Consider the following 21808-nt stretch of genomic DNA (forward strand, 5'->3'; position numbering starts at 1 on the left):
AAACCACTTTGGGGGTGGGGGGCCCATTATGGGAAAGCATCTGCGAGCTTGCCCCTGGGGCTTGGCAGCCGCAGTAAACTAACCCATGCTGTCCTGTTCCCAGGACTTTGCTGACATACTTGATGTCCACACAAGGAAGTGAGAATTCAAAAGCCGTGTTAGTTCAGCCTCATTGGTAACACGGGGAAAGTCAGTGTTTGCCAAATGCAGACAGGAGGAATTTGGTAGGGAGGGAAACCTGTTATTTCCAAGTTTTAGAGGGTATGAAAGCAAGAGTAAACTCAGAGCCCCCTAAATAATAGTCTTTTTATCGGTCTTTAAAGCCCAGGTGAAGCTTGTTTCTGATAATCGACACTTTTGGAAAGGCTTATGTAAATGTTGGTTTTTTTCCCCTGTCAAATTATATATTGAGATTTTATTTATTTATTCATGATAGACACACAGAGAGAGAGAGAGAGAGGCAGAGACACAGGCAGGGAGAAGCAGGCTCCATGTGGGGAGCCCAACGCGGGACTCGATCCCAGGGACTCCAGGATCAGCCCTGGGCCAAAGACAGGCGCCAAACTGCCAAGCCATCCAGGGATCCCCCCAAATTATATATTATAACCATGAAGCTCCTAAGTGTTGAAAGGAACCCTGTGAACCAATCACTTTATGAATTGCATTCTCCATTGATACTACAAATTGCACCTCATCTGTGTTTTCTAAAGTTACATTTTGGTGTACTGAATTTTCTTAAAGTGAAACAAGCCTGTGTTTTTGGAGTGTTCATTGGACTTCTGTGAATTCTGCTCAGTAATACTCAAGCATTCAGTGAGCTCATAATGGTATTCAATTTGAATTTAAGGGTCATCTGAAAGAAGCCTTCTTCAGAGTATCTACTGTGAAACACACACATCTAGCTCAGTTGTGTTCCTGTAGTTGACGACCAAATTTGTAAGGGTCCTTCTGAAAAAATACTTTGTGTCATTGATTTGCAGAGTTGACTTTTATGTTGGCTTCTCTTGGCCAGTTTAGGGATTTAGGCTTCATTTAGATGAGGAGAAAATTTTTGGTTTTATGTCTCAGAAACATAGCCAAGTAAGTTACTCAGATGTAGACAGTGACCTCTGTTTAGTATGCACATGACACCCTTCACTTCCTCTCCCCTCTTCAGAACACGTCTCTGTTCATCAAGACCTCAAAATAGAGAGGGTTAGAAGAAGGAGAAAGAAGGGAGAGCGCAGACCAGCCCTGCTTCAGACAACCAAGCAATCTGAGGACAGTGGAGTTTATGAGGAGAGGTATCAGGTCAAGTTAGGCTTTAGTATTGCTTCTGGGTTATATATATAGGTTTTCCCACTAAATATAATTGAGTTTATTTTTCCTAAACTTTCAAGAAGGAAACTTGAAAAACTTGAATAAACAAAAACCATAGCTCCTTGTTCTTGAATTTATGAGCATGAGACACCTGTCCACTTGCAACAACTTGTGTAGTAGCTGCCCTTGTAGTGATGTTTAAAGGTCTTAGAATTGGGGGGATCCCTGGGTGACTCAGTGGTTTAGCGCCTGCCTTTGGCCCAGGGCGTGATCCTGGAGTCCCGGGATCGAGTCCCATGTCGGGCTCCCGGCATGGAGCCTGCTTCTCCCTCCTCCTGTGTCTCTGCCTCTCTCTCTCTCTCTCTCTCATGAATAAATAAATAAATAAATCTTAAAAAAAAATAAAAAAATAAAGGTCTTAGAATTGTAGGTTGAAATTTCTTAAAGATTGTGGCGTGTTGATCTGTACAGTCTCGGGTGTCTATTTGTGGACCAGTCCTGTTAGAAAAAAGAGAATTCCTAGTCTGTAAATACTAGAGCATCTGATCCCGCACAGTGTTTTGTTACCTAAATCACCGTCTGGGGAGTTGTCTCAAAGCTACACCTGGTGCCATGCTGGGCAGTTGTAGTCAGGGTTTTACCTGGGCAGTTGCAGTCAGGGTTTTACCTGTAGAGGAAGTGTTAAAAATGTAAGCCTGGGAAACCAGCCCAGGTTTTTAAATGTAGAGTTTAAAGTAGGCCAGCTATTCTCCCTGTACTTAGCAAAGAGCTGATCTCATTTTCTCTTTATTTTTAGAGTCTTTTATTCAAAACTTCAGCGTTCTCTACAGTCCCTTGAAAAGACATCTTATAGGAAGTGACTCTGCCCAGTTCCCTTCTCAGCATCTAATCACTGAAGTGACAACTGATACCTTTTGGGAAGTGGTCCTTCAAAAACAGGTATGGAATAATGAGAGAGACAAAAGTTAAGCCATCTCTCCCTTTTAAAATAATTCCCAGAGCTGCAGTTCCTGGGGTGAGCGTTCAGGTTTGATGAGCAGATTAATCTTGTGGCAGTCTTCTTGCACAATGCACATGAGTTGCACGGTGGTTTTCTAACTGCCAAAAGTCCTTAGAGAAGGCCCGTAATTGGAAAGCTCTAAAAATGAAATTTTTCATAATTGGTGCATAAGCAGCATTTCTTGAATGCCTGCTGGGTTCTAAGCACAATGAGGACATGAACCCATTTCCGAGGCGCCAGTAACAGCCATCTTCCCTTCCCCCAGGACGTTTTGCTGCTTTATTATGCACAGTGGTGCGGCTTCTGTCCATCCCTCAATCATGTCTTTATCCAGCTAGCTCGCCTACTGCCGTCGGACACATTCACTGTGGCAAGGTAAGGGAGCCTGCGGCACTTTGGGCTTGTGCCTGTCTCTCCTCCTTATGGCTTAGCCACTTGGTTTGCAGGGGTCTGCCCATTTTCCATTAACCCTGGGCAGGGTGCAATTTCATTGTCAGCTGAAAGCCATGAGCAAAACCTCACTGAAACCAAAGTTTTCCTGATGAGTTCTAAGTGTTCCTTCTATAGTGTCGAGTATGTTTAGCCCTGATTGAATTCATGGGAGGGTGAGTGTGGTGGGAGCAGTGCTGACCTGGTTGCTAAGACAACTCCTGGAGTGGCCAACTCCCCGGAATAGCATGGGAAGGGTGCCCATGGACTTGCATGGCGCTAGAGCCTCGGCCCAGAGAAAGGGGGCTGCTCCCTGATGTGCTGCCAACCAGCCCTGGAGCAGATCTCTCCACCAGGTCCGGGTTTCCCTTCTCGCTCCTAAAATTAGGAGGAAGGATTGGTTGATATCTGTGTGTTTTAGTTTCATGATTCCGTGGGTACTGGATGTGGCCTCTGTAGTAATCAAAACAGTTTTTAAATCGTTGTTTTATAGAAACAAGCCTTTAAAGTGTTTTTGGAAAAGGTACTAAGCTGTTCAGGGGGCGGGGGGGCTGTTTAGACTTCAGCCTTCCAGACAGAATTAAATATAAAAGATTAAATCATAGGAAAAAATAGCAGAACATAGAATATTGGGTTTGCTAGTTCCTTTGAGAGATGGAAACTTTCCAAAGTGAAGCAGTTACAAAAAATAATTAAAGATGAACGGATTCCACTAGATGAACGGATTCCACTCCATGCAGTGAGAAAAATAAGGAAAGTAGGCTTTTAGAAAGGACACTAGCTATGTTTTACAGCCCCTGTATTTCACCCACTGGATCTGCTATAAGTAATGATTAGAGCCAAATTTGAGGGGTTACTTTGCAATGAGGTTTTTCTATATACATGTTATCTGACCTTGTCAGAACATGCAGTGAAGCAGGTATAATTGTTGCTCTCTTTTTACTGAGGAGGAAACTGAGCCACAGAGGGAAGGTATTGCCCAGAGTCACATAGCCTGTCAGTGAAGGACAGGACTCCCAACTCCAGACCCTGAGAAAGAATAGGGGTTTAAGGAACTGCCGAGAGGGGAATGTGGTCTGTCCACACAGGGAAGTGTTCTTTAGCCTTAAAAAGGAGGGACATTCTGACACCTGACAACATGTATAACCTTTGAGGACTCAGTGCTAAATGAGGTACAAAGGGATGCGTACTGTGTGATGTGAGGCACCCAGGCGAGTCAGATTCACAGAATCAGAAAGTAGATGGTGGGTGCGGGGGGAGTGGAGAGTGGGGAGCTGTTGAATGGAGAGAGAGTCTGTGTTTTGTAGGATGAAGAAACCGATGTGGAGTCGGGTGGGGTGATGGCCGCACAGCATCATGGGTGCACTTCATGCTGCTGAGCAGTGCGCTCAGAAATGGTCAGGCTGGGACATTTTGTGTGTATATTACCACAGTGAAAAACCACCTGGGGCGCAGGGGGAGACACAGCTGGGAGGGACTCCTGGGTGAAGAAGAGAGGTGAGGAGTAGGATTCTCCTGGAGGAGGAGAGTGTAAATACATAAGTAGGGAGAGTACAGTCTAGTCAGTGTAAATTAAAACAATAACAGTATCATTTACACTTATAGGTGCTATTAAGTGACGGGAGTCTTGTGTTGATAGAGTCAAATGAAATTGGCACAGTCAGAAGTAGCTCATAGGATTAAGTGAATTCGGTGGAACCTTTTTGGAAAGCATGTTAGCAACATTTGTAAGAAAGCACAAAAATAGTTATGCATTTTTGCCCCAGTTAATTTCACTTTGGGGAATTAAGGAACTGGGACTTGGAGAGAAGCGTGAGCTGTCACTGTAGCGTGATTTATGTCCACCAGGAGAGCAGTGCCTAAGTAAATTGTGACTGGGAGTTTGAAGGGATTTTTACCCATTTATTAGAACAATGCTTTTCATATAATTAGTTGAAAAGAATCACATGTGAGATGTACGGATGCCGCTCTCCACAATATGTAGGCGTCTACACCAAGCTGGAATAAGAATCCCAGAAAGAAAGTCCTGATTAGCCCAGTGGAATTCTGAATGGAGGTTTATGATCATGTTTTTCTTCTGATTGTACATTTTTTCTGAAGTAAAACTCAGGAGAAAAAAAGTATTTGATGATAGACTAAAGCATTCAATAACCACTTATTTAGAAAACAGAACTCTGATGTTTTAAGTAGGCTGTCCCAGGCAGAGGCAGGAGTCCTGTTTTGTTAAATTGTGTAAAACCATTATAATTTGGTCATCCTTCTGGACAAATGCATCGCACTGATTCACTCCCACCCCTCATTATGCTTTCTGAAAGCTTGTTTCAAGTTAGTGATTCAAAAAATTGCCATCTTTTGTGTGCATTGTTTTTGATGATTGACATCGGAACCTCCTGGCCAAGTGGTCCTCCACTTGATCTGCTCCCCTCTTCTAGGATGTGTTTTGTTTTTGCACCATTTGAGCAAAACTTGTGGGCTGGGGTGGGGGACTGTTGCACGCTTAGCTGAGTGCCGGCTGCAGGAGGGGCCACTACTTCAATAGTAAAAAAGCACAGGTTGGGTAATTTAGCACAGATGTCATTTTCTGTATTAGAAAATTAATCTAAGATCTGCTAAGAAAGTCCATGTTTTGTAGCCTCCATCCAGATATACAAAACATAAATATAAAATAGAGTATAAGCTTTCTTTTCTTTTTTTTTTTTTTTTTAAGCTTTATTTTCTAATTTTCTTATGTCTTCAGAGGCTTGATGTATTTTGGACAATGATTTCCTTTTTCCAGAGCGAATTTGGGGAATTTCGGGATGGATACCCGACTCCATCAGGCGGGTAGACGGCCCCCGGCAATGTCAGTGAGCTTTTTGGGAAAGTTCATACTTACTCACAGGATATGTCACTTACACTCCATAAATTGAGTGGAAAGTGGCATGTTCTGGAAGAATCGGTTCTTCTTGCCTGAGTTGCAGCCAGCTTGCGTTGGTAGTGCTCTCCCTAAGAGGAGCTGATCAGTGGGGCCACAGAAAATGCTCCAGGCTCTTCGTTATCAGGGTAGGTTCTTTCACGTTGGGAGTGTCCTGGACTGATCTTTAACTTTTTCTCATCTTTCCCTTTGCCAGGATTGATGTATCTCAGAATGACCTTCCATGGGAATTTATGGTCGACCGTCTTCCTACTGTCTTATTTTTTCCCTGCAACAGGTAATGCTGAGTTTTTTCAATATTTGGGCAGATGGGATCCTTTTGCCGAAAATGAAATGAGTTTAAGGTACTTTACAGAAGTGAAATGCAGATCATTAGCTATTACTAAATTATTTTGAATAAAATACATTGCTCAAAATGTGCCATTAGGGACTAAGGGTAAAAGAGCTTTGGTGTCACAAGGTCACATGAGATTTTGGTGAAAACTTTGCCCCTCCCAGAGTGTGGGGCACTCACGAACATGAATGTGGCCATCAGAGCTGGTGTGCCTTCTTGGCCTTGTGAGCATACAGTGGCTGGAAAGCAAAGAGCTGCATTCACGTGGGCCAGGTGACGGTAGCTCATCCGTTGGGCCTCCTGGATATCAGGCCCTGCCTGCCCCAGGCTCGCACGTTTGTCATTTTCCATGGAGTCCTGCTGGTGACTGCCTTGTGCCTCTTGTACAAGTTGGAAATGGAGACTCTCCTCCCCACTGCACCCCATCCTGGGATTCTAGGCGCCTTCTCCCCACTTACGCAAACATCTGTGAACATCCGCCCTGGGGCGGTCACCTTGATGTCTCCACATTTGTCTAAGCGGACTCTAAGTTCCGTGATGACAGCACCTACCCTGAAAGCCCAGCAGACGGGGATGGGACATCAGCAAAGGGACAGCCTAACTTGGCAATTAGTAAGTGTTGGATGCGGATGTTTTGGTAAAAGGGAAATTAACTCTTGGCCTTTGAAAGCTTGATAAACCAAATGTTCTGTCCCCTTTTTAAAAAGATTCCCTTTGTTTGTAGAAGGACGGGTCCTCAGGGACCAGTCACGCAGCTCTGACAGTATCTTTCCAGGGAGAAGCATTTGCAGGATTATTTTAGTGAGGTTCCTAAATCATACATAGGATGTCTCCGGTTCTCATTTCCTGCACTCACTTCTATTGTTCACTGCAGCCACTGCCATACTTTCTTTTTCTCCAAGAGAGTGCTTCCTTCATGGGGACTGAATCATTTCCTTGTTTTTTCCTCTTTATCTCAAGGAATTTTTGCTGGAATACTTCCTGGGGTAGTAGGGTCCTGTCACATCACATACTAAAAACAGAGTGTGACTCATCCTGTTCTGCTAACTGTCCTGATGAACCTTTTTCCTTCTAAGCATTTAAAGTGCCACACAGCCAAGGAATCCTGGATAGTAACACTAGCAATTTCATCTCTGTGGGATGGAGGTTGGACATGAAGTTGAATGAAGCATGGTTTTGGAATTTCAGACATGGTTTAGGAAAGTGATAAAGTCCTAACACCCAGCACAAGACACACAGAATCGTGTGCTTGGGAGACTGAGTTGGGCTGTGTGGGGAGGACTGATTTTTAATTAGAGAGTTGCTTGATGTCATCTTGGGCATGTGCACCGGTGCTCCCTGCAGCCCCTTCAACAATACTAGATACAAGAAGAGTGTCCAGCTCCTTGTTTATACAGAGCTTGGGAAACCATAGCATTGCCACTCAGGAATAGAATTTTTCTTATTTCCTAAAAATAAAGAGTGGTCAGAAATGAAGTGAGCTCCTTGTCAGCTGGTCCAAGTTGAACGTTTGGTATACTCAGAAGGTGTAAATGGGCCAAGAGCAGGTGCAAGAGAGAAAATGAAAAGGATTTTTTCATGATGCTTATGTTTATATTATTTTTGGTGAAGAGAATATAAATATATATTTTAATGAGATATAAGTTCACAAATGTGCTAGGTTAAAGTGTGTGCAGTAAGTAGCAAGATGTTGACAGTTATTTTGGAGGAGGATTACAGGTGATGTGAGGGATTCCTCTTGTCTGTCTTGCAATTGGTCTCCAGTGAGCACATATTTTATAGTCATTGAAGAGAGAAACTACATGAAAGAGCTTGTCCTCCCACATCGTGTGACCCTCCTCTCCCTGGCAGAGGCGGCATTCCTGCACAGGGGCGTCTGAGAACCACTCTTCCTTGCATGACATTTCCAAATTCAGGTGCTCTGGCGCGGGCCTAGGTGAGAACCCAGCTGGCTTACTGTAGTGTGTGCCCTGGGGAGGGCCTCACTTCTGTAGAGGAGCAGCCTGCCCTTAGTATCCTCAGTATCCTACCTCCTCTTTGGGAGTAGAGACCTTATACCCTGTCATGTTTTTGGGTTTATTTTATTTTATTTTATTTTTTTAAAGATTTTATTTATTCATGAGAGAGGCAGAGAGGGGGAGGGGGCAGAAACACAGGCAGAGGGAGAAGCGGGCTCCATGCAGGGAGCCTGATGTGGGACTGGATCCCGGGATGCCAGGATCACACCCTGGGCTGAAGGCAGACGCTCAACTGCTGAGCCACCCAGGGATCCCATGTCATGTTTTTATTTAGCTGTTTAGGTGCTAGAGGTGTGTGAACACACTTCTAATGAATTTAGAGTGGAGTCAAACTTTGGGACCTTTTACTACAACGCTTTCAAAATAATTCCTTTTTGGAAGTTTGTTCACAGCTTGTGTCCTTGTTACTTCCAAAAAGTTGGAAAGCCATTTAGCACACCCGTTTGGTAGATTCACAGAGATTGCTCCAGGGATCTGTCTCTAAAATAGCATCCTTACAGGTGTCATTCTCTGTAATGTAAACGTCTCCCCCACATACTTTGGTACCTAGGCAGCTCTCTCCTGGGGTCTTTCACAGTTACTCTATCCTGCAAGACCAGGTTGGCATTGCATATCTTAGTGGCAGAGCCAGCCTCCTCTTGTACTTTGTTGCCCACGCTTCATGGGGGCCAGGAGGTTTTTTAGTCATCTGTTGAATGACTGGGAGGCCCCACTTGAAGCACACTTCTCTATGTTAAGAAAACCATGCTTTAAAGGGTGGGGTGTATGGTTATAAACTTACTGCAAATACCTGACTATTCCATTTATTTGAAAGTCTGTAAATGTATAAAATGGGGCATATGTGATTTTTTTCCTGTGATTTTTATTTCATTGGGAAAGAGCTACCCGCCTACAAAAGAACACCTTTTGTGTCTTCTTAGATATTTGACCACTGGTTTTGTGTGTGGAAAGTGTGTGTAAGCTTTTAATGAGTGGTTTCTGAGAATACCACAGAATAATATGATTGTTTTTAAGCTAACACTCAGCAGTCAGGTAGCTCGTGCCATCCATACAGCAGTCCCCTGAGAGCAGTGATGCTCTTATTACTCCTTTTATGGATGAGGCAGTACAGGGGCTCAGGGGGGGTCACTCGTCTGGGCGCTTGTGACAGCGAGTGAAGCCTTGTGAGTCTGCCCGGCAGGTGGCTCTGGGGCCCTTAGATGTGATACAAATTTTGGTCATCAGACAGTTAATTGACAACTTCTAAAAAGGAATTTTGTACATCAGGGCTTGCAACAAAGCTTTGGGGGAACCCCCTTCATATGTCACTTTCCTTCCTTATTCTGTGTTCTCAGAGCAGGGCAGCCTTAACTTCTCGGAGTCCTGTGGTTGGTGTTCTTGTCAGGGGTCAGGGCTTGAGTGGTACCTTCCCCATTGTGGTAATAAAAATGTCTCCAGATGTTGCCAGATACCCTGGGTGGGGGGGTATAGTTACCCTCTGTTAAGAACTTGTGCCTTGGATAATGTGTAATAAAAGCCAGCTGAAGAAATCCGGCTGTGTTCCGTCTTTCTTATTGCACCAAGCACTGTGGATGGCCACGGAGTGACACAGGTGATGTCCTGCCTCAGCACGTCCTTCCTTACACACCACTGGGCCTCTCAGAGCTCGCAGAGGCCCCTCTGTCCACGTGCTGCCAGTGCCCTCCAGCCCTGCCATAAGGCCTGGGAGCTGCTTGTCTTTCTTGGAAGGTTGTTCTCAGAAACTGAGCTCTTTGTCCTTAGAAGCAGACACACATTTGAGATAAGTCACCTTAATTACAAAATGAGCATATGGGACATCCTCAGCTTTGTAGAAGAGTTTTTGCCCAGAAACCTTTTCCTGGCTGACTCGTATTAAGCAAAATCCTCAATGTCTTTTGCTGGGAAGCAAGCAGCCCAGCCTTTGGTAGCAGTGTGGTTTGGACTAAGAATGTTGATGGGATTCTCACCTCTGACTCCTTTCCCTTTCTCTCCAGAAAGGACCGTAGTGTGAAATACCCTGAAGACCTTCCTGTCACCCTTCCCAACCTGCTGAGGTTCATTTTGCATCACTCAGACCCTGCTTCTACCCCCCAGAACTTAGCTAACCCTACTACCAAAGAGTGTCTTCAGAGCGAGGCAGTCTTCCAGCAGGGGCACATCTCCCATTTGGAGAGAGAGATCCAGAAACTGAGGGCGGAGATCAGCACCCTTCAGCGAGCACAAGTGCAGGTGGAGGCCCAGCTGTCCAGTGCGCGCAGGGACGAGCACCGGCTGCTCCGGCAGAAGCAGACCCTGGAGAAGCAGCACAGCCTGCTTCAGCTACACAGCGAGCAGCTGCAGACCCTGTACGAGCAGAAAACTCATGAGCTCGAGGAGGTGGCCCGGAAGCTCCAGGAGCTGGCCGACGCCTCGGAAAACCTCCTCACTGAGAACACGTGGCTCAAGATCTTGGTGGCGACCATGGAACGGAAGCTGGAGGGCAAGGATGGAGCCGAAAACCTCACTCCCCCCAAAGAGGCAGGCTCTGGCCACCCCAACCCTTCGGGTGTCCCCCGGCTACCTGGCAGCAGCCCCCAACCTTCCAACAGCAGCTCCACGCTGGCGTCTGAAAGGAGCAATGAGAACAGGACAGACTAACTTTTACAATGACATGAAGAAATCAGAGATGGAAACTGTACTTTGGGAATATATTTATGCAAATTTTATTGAAATTTATTGTAAATAAAGATTTTCTCAGTGGTCTAGAAAATCAACTTGAATGTCATTCAGCTTTTATTGAACAGGGATGACATCCCTTCCACTTATTGCACAAACTTGGTAGCTTGAGACAAACAGTAGCACAGTCCATTTGAACATTTGTCTGAAAAGTTAGTCCGTGTTTTAGTGGCTCAGTGTCAAGAGTTCCCTCCCCATCCCCCTCCTGTTGCTTCTGTGATGCCATGCAGGATGAAAGGCTGATTTCCTGACTGACCCGTCAGAGGACCAGAACACAACAGTTGGGCTATTCAGAAAGAATTCAACGACAGGTCAGAACTAAGCCATGTGAGTGTGCAGCCCTGGCGTCTATGCTAAAAAAAGTAGCTATTGATAAATAGGAACAGTGAGAGCTATTATGTGGTTGTTCTCGGCCTTCCCAGGCACACCCAGTTGCCTCGCAGACACCCCCAGCAGTGCCCCCTGCGCCCACGACCCTGACCCGGCACTGGGCACTGCCACTGTAAAGATGTTGCTCCTGGCCACTGGGGTATAGGTGGGACGAGGAACCTCCAGGAGCGAAACCCAGGAGAAAGTGAGGGTTCATCATTTCAAAACCAGAACTTCACTGGCCCCGTGAAAACCTTAGGGCAAGTCTGACAGGCAAGCGGTCGTGTTCAGGGTGAGCCCTGCAGGGTCCCCCGGTTCCCCGGGTGAAGACAGCCTGAGTGTATGCTGCTGGCTGCGGAAAAGTAGAGGTAGAAAGCCTGGAAGTTCTGAGATGCAAGCGGAATGGGTCAGACACCCCTTACACCTTGCACACTGGTCTCCAGAGCCCGTCATCAGAAACCCAGCCTTCTCTCCGATCTTCCACAGGGCACCCTTGAAAGCGCTGGCCCCCTCCAGCCTGCGGGGCCTTGGAGGATCTCCAGGAGAGATCATTTAGGGGCCAAGGGCAGCTCTCCGGTACTAAATAAAGCCCTTGCAGAGGCTCCTCAGTACCCCCTGGGGCATCTCCTGTGGGCTACCCAACTACTACCCAGCTACAGAGCTGTGCTTCTCCCAACCCCCAAGCTAATACTTCGTGTTTGACCCCCAATTTAAGGGTGCGCTGCTAAAATGAAGTGTTCCCTAAGCTCGCTCCTCCAGGTTCCAGGAAGCAGATCATTAGTTCAACATGCTTGTTAGAGACTTGAGTGGGGCCCGAGGAGCCGCCGGCACCCTGACCAGCGCTCCGTGGTTCAGCCTGGGGCTGGTCCCCAGTTTATTACCACAGATGCCAACACAAGTCACGTTTGAATCACGGTAGTGGGGAACGTGCTCATGGTGGTGGGATCAATAATCTCAGCGAGCTCACTGAAGTGGTACCACAGGGGACACCTTGGAGATGCAGATTGTGGGGATGCTGGCCCGACAGCCACCAGCTCCTCTCGGTCTTCGTGAAAACCTCGTCCTGAACCTGAAACTCCCTCTCCCCGTTGCACCCTCCCCCGGAGGGGGGGCCCACTCAGGGTGCTCATGCACTTGGGGGCTCTTAGAGCAGGGTCACAGGGGAAAGTGAAGTCCCCTCCCCAGCAGGTGGGTGGTGCTCAGAGAAGAAAGAAAACGTGTGTGTGTGTGTGAAAAGGAGGAGGGGGGGGACCCTCAAAGTCCCCTCCCCCACCCCTCCAGTGCAGAAAGTATTAAATACAACAAACAAAACCCACAATTTCCTCTTTCCTGGGCCAGCTGGGTTTCAGATAAAAGGTAGCCGCCACAGACTGTGGTGTTTGTAGCAAAAGCCTATGCCAAGTAATGCTGGGTGAGGACAGCAGCAGGGGAGTGCTCAGCATGCTCATGAAACTGCTCTGCCACCAGGCCGCCTGGCAGCCCTCGGGACGCGCGTCAGCGCCCCCTGACGCGTCCTTCACCGGCTCTCAGGCAGCGGTGGTGGCTTCCTTGCAATAACTCCACTCTCGACAGGAACTGGCATTTAGCGACCCAAAGAGAGGGGGGCATGGTTCTTCCATCCACCGCTAACCAAGCAGAAATCACCAAAGCACCCCAGCTGGTGAGCCATGAGCCTTAAGACAGGTCACGTCCTCTGCCTACACACACAGGTATATTAGAGGTCCCTGCCAAGGGCAGCGTGGGCCTTCCATGTCTAAGACACGCCCCCTAGCCTTGAGTCAGCTTATTACTACAGCCAGTCCCATGTGCTCTACACAGTATTTTTAAAAAATCAGCAAAAAAGGCTTAAGCACATGCTTCCGGGGCCTATTTACAGTTCACAGGTTTGTGAGTTCACGCGTTACAGTAGTAGCTCCATCAAAAACAGGCTCAGCTAAACATTCAAGTAACAAAAGCACTACAGGGTCGTGAGCCCCAGCAAGGTCAGGCCTGCCCACTGCCTGCAATGGGCAGTCCCACCAGGAGGCCAGGGGGAGGCCCAGGGCCACCGTGTCCTGGCTAAGGACAACCAAGATCTCGGGAGTCCGTGCAGGCGGTGATGAAGCCCAGCGAGGCCATGCTGGCAAGTGTCAAGCCTTCCTCAGCAAGCGCATCTGTGGTTTTGCCCCTCCCCTGCCTCTCGGGGGGGCTGCACACAGGCCTCGGGGTCGGGGCCCCAGCATCCCAGCTCAGCCGTGGACTTCTGGACCATTCGGGGTCAGCTTGGCCTTCCGCTCCACGCATGGTCCCTTGGCGGAGTACTGCACCAGCAGGAAGGGCTCCTTGGTCTCGCCATCCCCCACGATGCTCTCCTCGTCTTCCGACTGGCTGATGCGCTGCAGCCGCAGGTAGCACCAGCAGCCCAGGATCAAGGCCCCCAGGGCCGCAATGGCGATGAGGATGACGATGACCGTGACCACACCCGTGGTGGGGCTGTGGTCCATTATAGACATGGTCAGCGCCTGGAGGGGGCTTCCGCAGGAGGAAGCTCGTGGGGCAGTCTGCTCAGCGAGGCTGGAACTCAGGCTGGACACGAGAGCCCTGAAAGACAAAGCAGCGTGAGGCGCCCCTGGGGACCCCACGGGGCCCTGACAGCTCACCACCTCGGGGTGGCCGGGGGCAGGCGATGGCCTCTCCCGAAGGGTCTGTTTTTAATCAGGTCTTAAGCCTGACCATCCCGCCCTCATCCTGGTGGAAAGCACGCTGGTGGGCTCTCGCTGTTCGTAGCTTGTGACATCACGAGCGTTGTCTTCGCTCACACTACCCCCTTCCACATCCTACCCTGGACACCATCAATGCTCCTGCTGCCCCTCTCCCCACTCAACCAAGAAGCAGGGAAGGGGGCCCATGCCCTGCACCCCACTGGAAGCTGGAAGAGGGTCTGTTTAAGGTGAATGTTCTGAAGGCCCCGTGTTGGTAGGTGTTCGGTAACCACTCAGGGACCGAGGAGCCAGTACTTTGTGACGGCCAGACACAAAGGGACAGGAAGCGGGGAAATGACTTAGTCCCTTTCTCAACCACGCGACAGATGCAACTCAGCTGGGTCCTCCAGAACACCTGGGAGAGGGTGCAGCAGAAGAAAGCCTTTGTCCACAAGGGAACGGTGACCAGCCTGGAAAGAGCACTCAGCAGCCCGGTCCTGGAACGTGGAGGCGCTCAGGACAGCCTCAGGGAGGGCAAGCATGAGGGGACAGACCTACCCTCCTGCAGTGAGCTCAGCCCCCAGGTCCAGGACCCAGACTGCAGACAGCTCCCCACACCAGCGCCTCTCACTACAAATGCATGAGGGCCGTGCCAGGAACATGGGACTGGGTGCCAAGATGCTACGTCGGGCAGGGCAGGCAATGCCCAGGGAGGTAAGGCCGACGCTGAGCCAGCAGGAAGAGCCAGGCCCCAGGGAGGAGCATTCTGGCTGGGGAATGGCAGGAGAGGGCCTGCTGGCAAGTGCAGGGGCGGAGGGCGGTGGGTGGCCGGAGCATCAGCTGGTGGATGGGGGCCAGGAGGGCACACTGGACCACCACCTCCTGGCCGCTGCCAACCTCACACAAGCCCCTGCAGCTCGCTGAGCCTCAGAGCCCTCCTCTGTTGCTGCTGAGGGGTGAAGGCGAGCCAGCCAGCGGTGGGAAGCGCAGCAGGGAGAAGAAACCTCGACTCTCTAGGTGACCACTCGCTGAGGCTGGAGGTGCCCAAGCTAGCAGGCTCCCCAGGTCCCAAGACCCTGCCCCTTGCAACATCTCCTCCTCGCCAAAAATGAAGCAAATAACAGTAACGAGCCCCTGCGTGTTGGAGAAGCCGGTGCCACGCTCGGCGCTCAGTAAGGGCTGGCCGCTGAATTCAGCTCCCGGGAAAGGTGGACGTTAACACAGGGAGGCAGCGTTGGAAGGGAAGGTTTTCCCTCCCGACAGGATGGAACCTGCCGTCCTTGAGCAATAACGGCCTTAATTAGAAGTGATTCTTACCCACACCGAGGAGACTCGAGGAGACTCCCGGCCCATCCAAGTCCAGGCGTGCCTGAAGGTCAAAGGCAGCTACGTCCACGCCCCTGGAGTCTGTCCAGGGACCAGCGCCGCTCCCCCCAGGATGGCCCTGCCACCCATGCCCACATCCGCAGAGGTGCCCTGGGCAGGAGGGGGGCGATCCCCCTTCTTTCCAACTGCAGGGTCAGGCTGCCGCTGCCACTCTCGGCAGGCTCCCTGGCCCCCCTGTGTGGGTCCACTGCAGCCGATGCCCCCGTCACCCAGAGGAGAAGCCCAAGTCCTCCTGGGGACCTACAGGGCCTGACCGAGGTGTCCCCAGGCCCAGCTTCTCCCCAGCCACACTGACCCCGCCGCCTCTGACCTCCAGGCCTTTCGCCAGGCAGGTCTCTGCCCCGCCTCTCTGCTCCGCTCACCCTGCTCAAGGGTTCCCAGCCAGGGTGACTAAGCCTCCCAGAGGACATCTGGTAATGTGTGGAGACATTTTTGTTGTCACGGCTGACAGTGAGAGATTCTACTGGTATGGAGTGGACAGAGACCGAGGATGTGCTAAACATCCCGTGGTGCAGGGGACAGCCCCCACTAACAGGGATCCGGCCCCAAATATCAACAGTGTGGAGGGTGGTCAGTCCAGCTCAGGGAGGGACGCCTTCCAGGCCCCGCAGCCCAGGAAGGTCTCATCCTGCAACTGCACCTGCACCCTCCAGGGCCCTTGCCTCAGTGCAACCCTGGCTTCCACAGCACGGCCATCTGGTTGGCACCTGCCTCCCCCATCAGGCTCCAGGAAGGGCCCTGCACACTTGCATGCTGCCAAGTGCACAGCCTATCCTGGCCTCTTCCCTGGCACCTCCAGGGCTGCCATCAGCTCCCCCCACCCCTCTTGGCCTGTCCCCTCGGGCCTCCAGACAGGACAGGTCTCCTCCCTACCCCTCGATGGCCCATAAGCCGTGTGGGGTGAACCTGTCCCCAACCCCCTGCTCTCCGCGTGAGGGAGAACACTCACCTGCCTTGTCCCTCCCCCTGGACCTCTTGGGTCCAGTGCCTGCTGGGGTGCCTGCCCTCCTACCAGGCCCCTGGATAGGAAGGAAACGCAGTATCAATTCAGAACGGGAAGTATGTGTGTGTTTGGGGGCAGGAAGTAGGAAATCAAACAATGCAAGCAAGCCCTGGGCGGGGGGGGGGGGGGGGGGGGGGGGGGGGGTGTTCCCAGGGGACAAACCTGCCAGGGAGCCTCACCAGTCCGGGAGGGAGCCGCGTGGTCCTGATGGGAAAACTGAGGCAGGGGCCGCTCTAGCTCAAAGGGACCCTTTGAGAGCACGTGTGACCTCAAAACCCTGTCTGCTGTCCCGGGGCCAGGCCAGGAGGACTCCCCCACAAGTGCACAGAGCCAGGTGACCAAGCCATGGGCATGCCTGGCTGTGCTCGCTGACCCCCCCCCCCCGCCCCCCCCCCGTGCATTTGTTTGTCCCTGCATTCACGCAGCAGGTATTTCCTGAGAAATGACCGTTTAAAAACTCTGCTCACATCATCCACTGCTCAGAACCCTTCCTGGCATCAGCAGAGAATCAAAACTCCCAGCCTCCCCAGGCTTCTTCGCACCCTCCCCGCCTTCCCACCTCAAGGCCTCTGAACTTTCTGTTCCTTCTACCTGGAATGTTCTTCTCTGTCTCATGACTGGCTGGCTCCTTCCTGTTATTTGGGACTTTCTCTGTGGGTGCCTCTGGGAGGGTACCTTCCCAGACCACCCTGGCTCCAGATGCGCCACCACCCCACATATGCCACTGCCTTGCATTGCACGGCTTCATTTTATTCCCTAGTGCTCTCTGCTACCTGAAATTCTCTCAGGTCGAGAACATGCTTCCTTGGCTGCTGTTGCCTTGGTGGACTCTGAATCTGTAAGAGGAGGGCACTGTCCCTCTGGCCCACCATGGATCCCCAGCCCTTTATCAGCGCACAGCAGGTGCTCAATAAATGTGTTCCAAGCCCAGAGACCCTGCCCTCATGGGGATCATGGTCTGCAGCCCCCACCCCTGAGCCAGCTCTCCAACCCAAAGCCACTCCCGGGACCCTCCACGTGGGTCCCCCCACCTGCCCCAACAGACCCCAAGAAGCTGGCATCCTGAGTGTGTGAGGGCAGGCGGATTCCCAGCAGGCCTGAGCCCTGAAGGGGCAACTGTCTCCACGTGCTGGGGGGCAGGGAGGGGAGGAAGCCACAGAGAATCAGAGCCCAGAGGGAATGTGAAGCGTGATGGCAACTGGCTGGTTTTCCCTGAGCCCCGGTGTCCTGGGCTGGACCCTACCTGCTTGCTTTGCCTCCCCTGGCTTCCCTCCTGCCCTTCTGAGCCAAGGTATCTCCTGCAGGTCAGCTGACCCTTCACCCTGATCCAGGAAGGGCCACACCTGGGCTGGGTTGATGCCCAGGATGGCACCTGGGAAACCTGCACCCCCCACCCCCAGAACCTAAGTAGTTTAACACTCATTCCATACAATTGTTTCATCCTCCCAACAACCCTGCGGCTCACACTGCTCACAGCTCTGGGTTCCATATTAGCAACTGAGGCATGGAGTTTGAGTGGACTGCCCGAGTGAGGAGACAACACGCAGGACCTGACCCTACCTGGGGCCCAGAGATCAAAAGAAGGGGTCTTCCAAGTGCAGAGGGCAGGCCCACCTGGTGGCCAGAGCCCAGCCAGGCGCCTGCAGGCTCTGGGTGCTCTGGGGGTGGGTGACAGGGCATCCTCCCCCAGCCCAACCTCTGCAGCATCACCTTGCCAGCTCTCTCAGTCAGGACAAGGGCTGGCATTGGGATCCCCCAAAACATATAGGACCAATCCTCCACCCTCCCGCTCCGTGGCCCTGGCCCTCAGATCTCACCCACAGCTCCTGGAAAAAACAAGCTCTAAAGCCTAGCCTCGCCAGTCTGTGGGCACCCTCGGAGCTCCCCACTCCCTGCCCCCTTGCCCCCTGGTGGGTTCAAAAGGACAGTTGCAGGTAGACGCCTTCCACTGTCCTGCTGTCCCTCAGAGTTCATGGTTTAGGTCTTCCCCAATGTAACGCTGGGTTCCAGTTACCTGCCTCTTTGTGAGGCCCCCAAAGTGAGCCCTAGTTAGCCCCAGGCCACGGGTGACTTTACACACTCGGGCCCAGGTGGACCACAGCTAATGGCAGAGCAGATTCAAATCCCCGCCATCCTCCCACCCCTACTGGGAGCTGTTCTGACCTAGCCAAGCAAACTGCTCCTAAATGGCAGAGTCGCAGTGTGCAAAACGGGAATGAGGTCCTGACCTCAGCAGCCAGACTGTGGGGAGGATGAGCAGTGATAAGAAATGTGGAAACAGAAAGGCCAAGGGGCCACCGTGTTTGCACCGTCACCAGGCACTACGCCTTTCTTGGTGCCTGAGGGAGGACAGTGAGCCCTTAGTATCACCTCCGCCATCCACCAAGGACCCACCTCCCAGGAGGGTAGGCAGCCTGGTCCGGGCTGACACCACAAATAGCCTCTCCCTCAAGGACACCTGCCACCTTCTTCTCGCTTAACTGGGCATATCATGGGTGTCACCACGCCCAGCAGGACACCAGCTTGCCACCCCCACCCTTCTGCTTATCGAGGGCCAACCCCTCCACCTGGGGTGGGATGGGGCAGGGGGCTTGCAGGAGTGCTGCTAGGGGTTAAGCCATGCCCTTGGGCAACAAAGCCACCTGCAAGGAGTGCCAACAAGCCGGACTCAGCCTCCAGGGGACTGCAGTTCACAAACCAGAAACGTCTGCTGCCTAGTTTCTGATTAGGAACGTAGGATGGTATATAGAGGACAGGGCACTGGTGGCCACAGTCGGGACGCAGGTGAAACATCTCTGCGCCAGGCCCAAGCAGGCACTGGGACCCAGGGACGCATGTCACAAGGCTCCTGCCCTCCAAAAACCAGGACCAAGAACAGCAGGGCAGGGATGCCAATGGGAAACTAAGCGTTCCACGTAGCCGGTGCCATCTCAGCCTCCCATCACCCACCCAATCACACCCCATCCTCTAGAAGAGGAAGCTTGCACCAGAACCCCCTAGGTTCCCTGGGGGCAGAAGAGGAAGCTGGTGCACTTAGCCCAGGGACTGCCCCAAGCTCAGGCTGGGTCTCCTGGGGCCCCAGCCTGAGGCTCATGCCCCCACCCTGTGAATCAGCCACTGGTCACTCTCACAGGGTCAGCCCCACTTGGCCAAACAACTTTGGTAATAACAGCAGATGCCTGACGAAAGTTGTGGAGGATTCCAGACACCTGGCAGCTCAGCACTTCCCACGGACCCTCTCCTTTCCGCCTCAAAGCAACCCTAGTGTTATTACTACGCCCACACTGCAGATAAGGGATCTGCGGCTCAGAGAAGTCGAGCCAACTGCCCAAGGTCGCACAGCTCAAAAGTAGCCGCAGCAGGAATCAAACCCAAAGCAGCCCGGATCCCGCATCCCAGATGTCGACCCTGGCACAGAAGTGTCACGTTCCTGACCCCGCAGCGCCCCACTCCCCTGCCTGAGGCTCAGGGGCCAGGTGAACCCCAGTGCGGCCCCGCAGGGACAAGGGCTCGATGCTGGGGACACAGGGATGACAGGCGCCCGGCAGCTACCGCGTGCCGAGCGCGGGCGACGTGCAGGCGCGGTGCCAGGCGAGCTCCAGCGCCTCTCATCTCACCCTCTGCCAGGCGACGCCGTCTCCCCCACTCTGACGCTGGAGGGAGGGAGGCAGGGGCCCGGCCCCCGGGGCGACAGCTGGAAAAGCAACTCCAGTCGGCCCGACTGGGGCGGGGAGGGCCGGGGAACCGCGACACCCAGTCGTGCCCACGCCGCGCAGTCACCGCCGACGGAACTCGGCGGCCCGTCCTCAGTCTCCGCACCTGCGAAATGGGCGCAGGCCCCGCACTCCCACCCGCAGCCCGCGGAGCCCTCGGCGGCGGGGCGGGGCGGGGGGCGGGGGGCGGGGGGCGGGCGGCGCGGGGGGGACCGCCCCGGAGGATGCCAGGACGCCCGCCTCCTCCGTTAATTTTAAACATCCCGAGGCGCCCCGAGGAACCCGGCGGCCGGCCGGGGGCGCGGAACTGCGGGCTGCGGCGTGGGGAGGCCCGGGGAGGGGGGGGCCCGGGGATGGGGAGGCCCGGGGAGGGGGGACGCCCGCCCCCCGCCGCCCGCCGCCGCCCCCCGCCGCCGCCCCCCGCCGCCTCCTTTGTCCCGATCTCGCCGCAGCGCAGCGGACAAAGAACCGCCGCCCGCGGGCGCGGCCCCCGCGCGACCTGCCCCAGCCGTGCCCCCGCCCGGGCCGCCCCTCCCCCGCCGCGGGGAGCACCCCCTCCGCGCCGCCCCCCAGCCCGGCCGCGCCGCCCGGCGCGCCCCCGCCCGCCCCTCCCGCCAGCCCGGCCCCGCTCACCATGGCGCCGCCCGCAGCCCGGCGATCGCCCCGCAGCAGCCCCGGGCCCGGCTCCGCCCGCCCGCCCGGTCCGGCCGCCGCGCACCGTCGGGACGCAGCAGCCCCGCTCTGCGGCGGGCGGGGCACCCCAGGCTCCGCCCCTCGGGGGCGTGGCCCGCGCGGGGGAGCCAATGGGAGCCCGCGCTGGGACGGCGGGGCGGGGCCGGCCGAGGCGGGTCACGTGCGCGCGGGGCCCCGGCGGCTCCGGCGGGGCGGGGGCTGCGCGCAGCTGGCGGCCCCGGGGGCGGGGGGCGGGTGGGTGCGGGGCGCCCCTGCAGCCCTCCCTCCCACGCCCCGAGGCACAGGGGAAACTGAGGCAGGCATAGAGCGCCGTGCACCCTGGGGCCAGGAGGGAGGCGAGACCTTGGCGTTGAACCTCCTGGTTTGGGGAAGGAGCAGGTCATTCACTCACTCACTCATTCATTCATGCATCATCCGTGCGTCGGTTCCCTCCACCCTGCGGAGCACCCCCCCCCCCCCACACACACACACACGGGTGCCGGGTTCGCGGGGGGCTGTGCAAACAGCCCGGAGCAAGACCCGCACGGACCCTGCCCGCGGAGCTCTCCTTCGGGGGCCAGCTGAGGCTGCAGGCACTTCGCACGCCTTGGCCCATCGCAGTCAGGGTGCTCAGCCTTGGCCCATCGCAGTCAGGGTGCCCACTCCTTGATTAGGCTCCCACCAACGGCCGCGCCCTGTGTTAATGGCTCAACACATTGTACAGACTGGACCCCGCGGAGGAGGGACTCACCCATTTTACGGATGGGGAACCCGAGGTCCCGAAGTGCTGAAGCACCGCAGTCCCCTCGTGATGGAGGCCGAATTCGGGGCCAGGCCTGTCCGCCTGCCTGCACATACGGAGGTGCCTGCTAGTGCGCTCATCTGCACTGGTCCACCCAAGAAGGCAGTGCAGCCAGAGGACAGTCCCTTGGTGGCCAGCTGGGGGCAACAGGAGGGGTGACAGAGGGTCCTTCAAGTCCTCAGGGCGCTCACGGCTTGGAAGGCAGGAGGGGCGCAGGTAGGGAGTCCCTAGTCCTGGGAGCTGGAGCGTGTGTCTGCTTGTAAATGTTTTTCTCGGCCCAAGCAAAGGCTCTGGGAGAAGATGGAGGGCCCAGCTCACAGGCCCGGGGCCAGGCCCTGCTCACAGTCCCCACTCCAGCGTGGCTGGTGGCTGGCCTCTCCCTGCAGGCACCCCCTGCCCTGAGGCCTTGGCCAGTGCCATTTCCTCCTGCTGCAACATTCTTGCCTTCATCTTTCAGGTATCCACCCAAGAGC

The 21808-nt window shown here is 53.8% G+C and overlaps 2 protein-coding genes across 4 annotated transcripts in view; one reads left to right on the top strand and one right to left on the bottom strand.

Annotated features, from left to right (window-relative positions):
- The window catches only part of TXNDC11 (thioredoxin domain containing 11), a 65858-nt gene extending 55115 nt beyond the window's left edge, over positions 1 to 10743 (top strand). For all 3 annotated transcript variants that reach the window (XM_041747490.1, XM_041747491.1, XM_041747489.1), the window contains 4 exons: positions 2096 to 2238; positions 2565 to 2674; positions 5839 to 5919; positions 9989 to 10743. In XM_041747490.1, coding sequence (XP_041603424.1) covers positions 2096 to 2238; positions 2565 to 2674; positions 5839 to 5919; positions 9989 to 10631 — 977 coding nt within the window. In that variant the 3' untranslated portion in view covers positions 10632 to 10743. The remainder of the gene's footprint in view (positions 1 to 2095; positions 2239 to 2564; positions 2675 to 5838; positions 5920 to 9988) is intronic.
- On the bottom strand, positions 10673 to 20595 carry SNN (stannin). The gene is made up of 2 exons (XM_041747492.1): positions 20495 to 20595; positions 10673 to 13658 (listed from the first exon to the last, which is right to left on the bottom strand). Exon 2 carries the CDS (start codon positions 13568 to 13570, stop codon positions 13307 to 13309), a length of 264 nt encoding a protein of 87 aa, XP_041603426.1. The 5' UTR covers positions 13571 to 13658; positions 20495 to 20595; the 3' UTR covers positions 10673 to 13306.
- Between the last annotated feature and the right edge of the window lie 1213 nt (positions 20596 to 21808).

Source organism: Vulpes lagopus, chromosome 3 (assembly GCF_018345385.1).
Source record: "Vulpes lagopus strain Blue_001 chromosome 3, ASM1834538v1, whole genome shotgun sequence".
NCBI lineage: Eukaryota > Metazoa > Chordata > Mammalia > Carnivora > Canidae > Vulpes > Vulpes lagopus.

What these genes read in the sequence shown, in the direction of transcription:
- SNN (XM_041747492.1), bottom strand. Translation starts at nt 13,570, where the DNA reads ATGTCTATAATGGACCACAGCCCCACCACGGGTGTGGTCACGGTCATC.